At 42.3% G+C, this 2,912-nt stretch overlaps 1 protein-coding gene across 1 annotated transcript in view; it reads right to left on the bottom strand.

The window, feature by feature from the left end:
• The window catches only part of SERLADRAFT_415872 (uncharacterized protein), a gene marked incomplete at both ends in the record, with an annotated part of 6,203 nt that extends 5,680 nt beyond the window's left edge, over nt 1-523 (bottom strand). Inside the window, 2 exons of the mRNA XM_007318962.1 lie at nt 42-372; nt 428-523. Of these exons, the coding sequence (XP_007319024.1) occupies nt 42-372; nt 428-523 (427 nt within the window). The remainder of the gene's footprint in view (nt 1-41; nt 373-427) is intronic.
• Nucleotides 524-2,912: the final 2,389 nt, after the last annotated feature.

Raw genomic sequence — 2,912 nt, 5'->3', positions numbered from 1 at the left:
TGTGGAAGTCCATCCTCCCCACTTCACATCCAGAGACTGACACCTCGGGCATTGATCAAGGCCGTCAAAATAGAAGGGGTGGACAATGGTTATCTCCTTCATGTAAGCAGTTCCAGGCTTCACATTTGGAAGATGTTTACGTTTTTCTAGTTGCAAAAATGTTGGAGGTGTAAATTGAGGGCCATAAAAAGGTATGCTACTCTTCAGATTTGGTGGAACTGACCCACTCTTGCTGTTGGGGTGAACAGATGTTGCCGAACTGACAAAGTCCACATACTCGACCACATGGGCCTCCCATTCGTACTGGGCCATTTGAAATTCACTGGCTGGGGTTGAATGACTACCTTCCCATGCTCTGACACATTGTTTCACCTTCATTTCAAGTAAGTTCTTATCTTTAACTGGATTGTATGACAAAACAACTCACAGATTCATTCCAATTAGTCTCAAACTTTACACATTCACCAGCAGTCAAGGTGTTTTTAATCACACCTCTGACAACCATTGGCTCGAAGACTGACATGCTTTTACTAGGTAGTTGGGCTGTAGTCCGTTGTTGACAAAACTGGAGAATAGGAGTGGTGAGCACTCTCCTTTTTATTTAAATTTCTATTTCAAACTGGCTGAAGCTTTGCTAAGACAGCTAGTACACTATTACTCAAACACTTCGGCGACCTTCTAAACATCACAGTGAAATATATGTAGATCATGTAATATAAAATACAGAGTGACTAGGCTATACTAGAAATAAATAAGTAAGAACAGTCATCATGAAACTGCATTTTGCAGAAGAGTGCGCAACTGACTGTATTGAGCCTCACAAATAGACAGGAAATGTTCTCGAATAAGTCGGTTTCCCATGTATACCTGGACCATGTAGTAGTGTGAAACACACCTTGACAGGCAGGCCAATCGGGATGTCATCAAACGTTTCTGGTGGCCTTTGGTCCCCACATAAATTGAATATTGGGAACTCATTTGCGAGGGAATGCTAGCCAAACACATGAAAATTTAATTAGCCTTATATTTCTCAAAAAAAAGACACTCACATCATTATCATCATAGAGTCTCGACGAGACTTGTATCAGTTCTGTTTCATCAGGTCCAATTGCAATAGGCCTTGAGATCAGCTCAGAGGTACATGTCCCCTCACTGAGACTCAGTGAAACCTCGTGAAGACAGTGCAAAAGACACTGCCACGCTCTAAGCCCACACTGATCTTCCATTGGTTCAAGCCAGCAAGATGCAACAGTGCTGTGTATGTCTGGATAACCTTCAAACATGCTGTTGTCTCCTTGAGTAGTTAAATAGCACTGTCTTGACAAGATCTTGCAATCAACCGCAAATGCCATCTTAAGATATGCTGGAGGCTGAATTGAGCCTGGAAACCTCCAACAGAGGAGATACCTGTCAGGGCCTATGCTAACGAAACAAAGATTATCGAGTTGGCTTTCAGTATCGGCAAGAAGGGCTGGGCAATGGAGGAAATAGTCAGATAGCGTAATTTTTATTTGACAACATGAACTCTATAAAAATATATAGCATACTACTTAATAGCTCACCTAGGCCTGCCATGAGACTCAATCCCCACAAGTTTTTGAAGTTATACACTTGAAAATCTCCTGAGCAATTGTGAGTCATTGTCAACCTTCTTTGCAGATACGATCTGATGGCTTAGCACTTACTAATTGATACCGGTGGAATGGTACAAAGAAGCACACAAGGGAAGCACGTTTGGTAAAGGTGGGTGTCTTGATAATAGCCGCTCAGAAGTAAGGAACAGAGGGGCTCTCTTGAGTGTGGCCGCAGAAGTTCCTGGGAGGGTCCCAGAATAGCCCTGGGGACCATCCAGGTAGCTTTGGTGGCCCTCTGGGGGCAAGAACTTCCTGGGAATGACCAATTTTTCCCTTGGTGGTGATTATGGATCACGTTGTCGATGATGAGAACCGTTGTTAGAAAACCACACACAAAAACAAACTAACAAACAATCCTCCCAGATTCCACGGAACTTGTTTATGGGCTTTGCCTCCTAGAACGGTGGGTGCTCTGGTTGTTCGTGGGGGGTATGTATGAAGATCCTCCAAAGTAAAACTCAGAGATGTATGGGTGTGGGTTTTGAGGAGGAGGGATAGTTGAATTTATAGAGGATGGGGGCTTAATGACGAGTATAGATGAGCACTACCTTGCTAATTGTAGCACAAGGTAGGTTTGAGAATGACAAGGTTCCCAGTGATAGCAGGCTCCTGACGCACAAACTGTAGTGCTCAGAAGGACTCTAATCGAAAGGGATGACAATGACTTCAAAAGTTGGAAGTGACAATGACAGCAGTTAACAGTGGTAGAAGTGGGAAGTGTTGTGACCACACTGGATCACAAGTAGCAGAGTAGTGAACTTGAGAGTAGAGAAGAAGTCTGGATTTGAGTTCTTTGTTTTTTTTACAAGGTAAAATACAGGGGTTTATATAGTGAAAAGAAAGGTAGGCTATGCACAGTATAGCTGCGCAAAAAGAATGAGAAAGAACATGAAGGAAGGAATGTACGCTGACAAATCCTGCGTAGTTGCTACAGGATAAGATTGTCAAAATAAGGGAAAGAAAGGGATAGAACAATAAATGCTGTGAGTAATGTCACAGGTTTGTACAGCCATAAAGTAAAGTCCAATAGCAAAAAGAGAGCAGGAAAATCATGATGTCATGGGAAGATGCAGTAAAAAAAGGGCAAGGCAAAACATTATCAGTATCAACACAGTTCCTTTATTGTCAGTCAGGCATTCTAAAAAAATATGTGTCCATAAAATGATTCAAAAATCAAAAATAACTGCACTGCAAATGAATGTTCTGCTGAAGAAAAAGAAACTGGAGCCACCGATCCACCACTTAGTCCAAATCCGACAGTTCCATGGCCTTACCAAT

This window comes from Serpula lacrymans (assembly GCF_000218685.1).
Source record: "Serpula lacrymans var. lacrymans S7.9 unplaced genomic scaffold SERLAscaffold_7, whole genome shotgun sequence".
Lineage (NCBI taxonomy): Eukaryota > Fungi > Basidiomycota > Agaricomycetes > Boletales > Serpulaceae > Serpula > Serpula lacrymans.
The sequence above is the reverse complement of the archived record's forward strand: the minus strand, read 5'-3'. Positions and strand labels throughout refer to the sequence as shown.